Raw genomic sequence first — 217 nt, forward strand, 5'->3', positions numbered from 1 at the left:
TAAAGTCACCCACCTATAACTGTGAAGCTAAGTCACGCATGATTCCCTCGTAAACACCCAGGAGCTCTGCAGGGTCGTATTCACACAGGGTGTAGTGAGAGCAGTCTTGGCCCGTTGACCCTCTCCACACTGCTTCATCGTAGTCACCGTACACTGTGCCGTTGCTGGGTCCTTGTCCACTAAGGGGTGACACGAGTTAGTTAGTATCTATACAAAC

The 217-nt window shown here is 50.7% G+C and overlaps 1 protein-coding gene across 1 annotated transcript in view; it reads right to left on the reverse strand.

The window, feature by feature from the left end:
- The window catches only part of LOC119591783, a 12414-nt gene that overhangs the window by 527 nt on the left and 11670 nt on the right, over window positions 1–217 (reverse strand). Inside the window, exon 6 of the mRNA XM_037940527.1 lies at window positions 14–179. Within this exon, the coding sequence (XP_037796455.1) occupies window positions 14–179 (166 nt within the window). The remainder of the gene's footprint in view (window positions 1–13; window positions 180–217) is intronic.

Source organism: Penaeus monodon, chromosome 29, assembly GCF_015228065.2.
Source record: "Penaeus monodon isolate SGIC_2016 chromosome 29, NSTDA_Pmon_1, whole genome shotgun sequence".
Lineage (NCBI taxonomy): Eukaryota > Metazoa > Arthropoda > Malacostraca > Decapoda > Penaeidae > Penaeus > Penaeus monodon.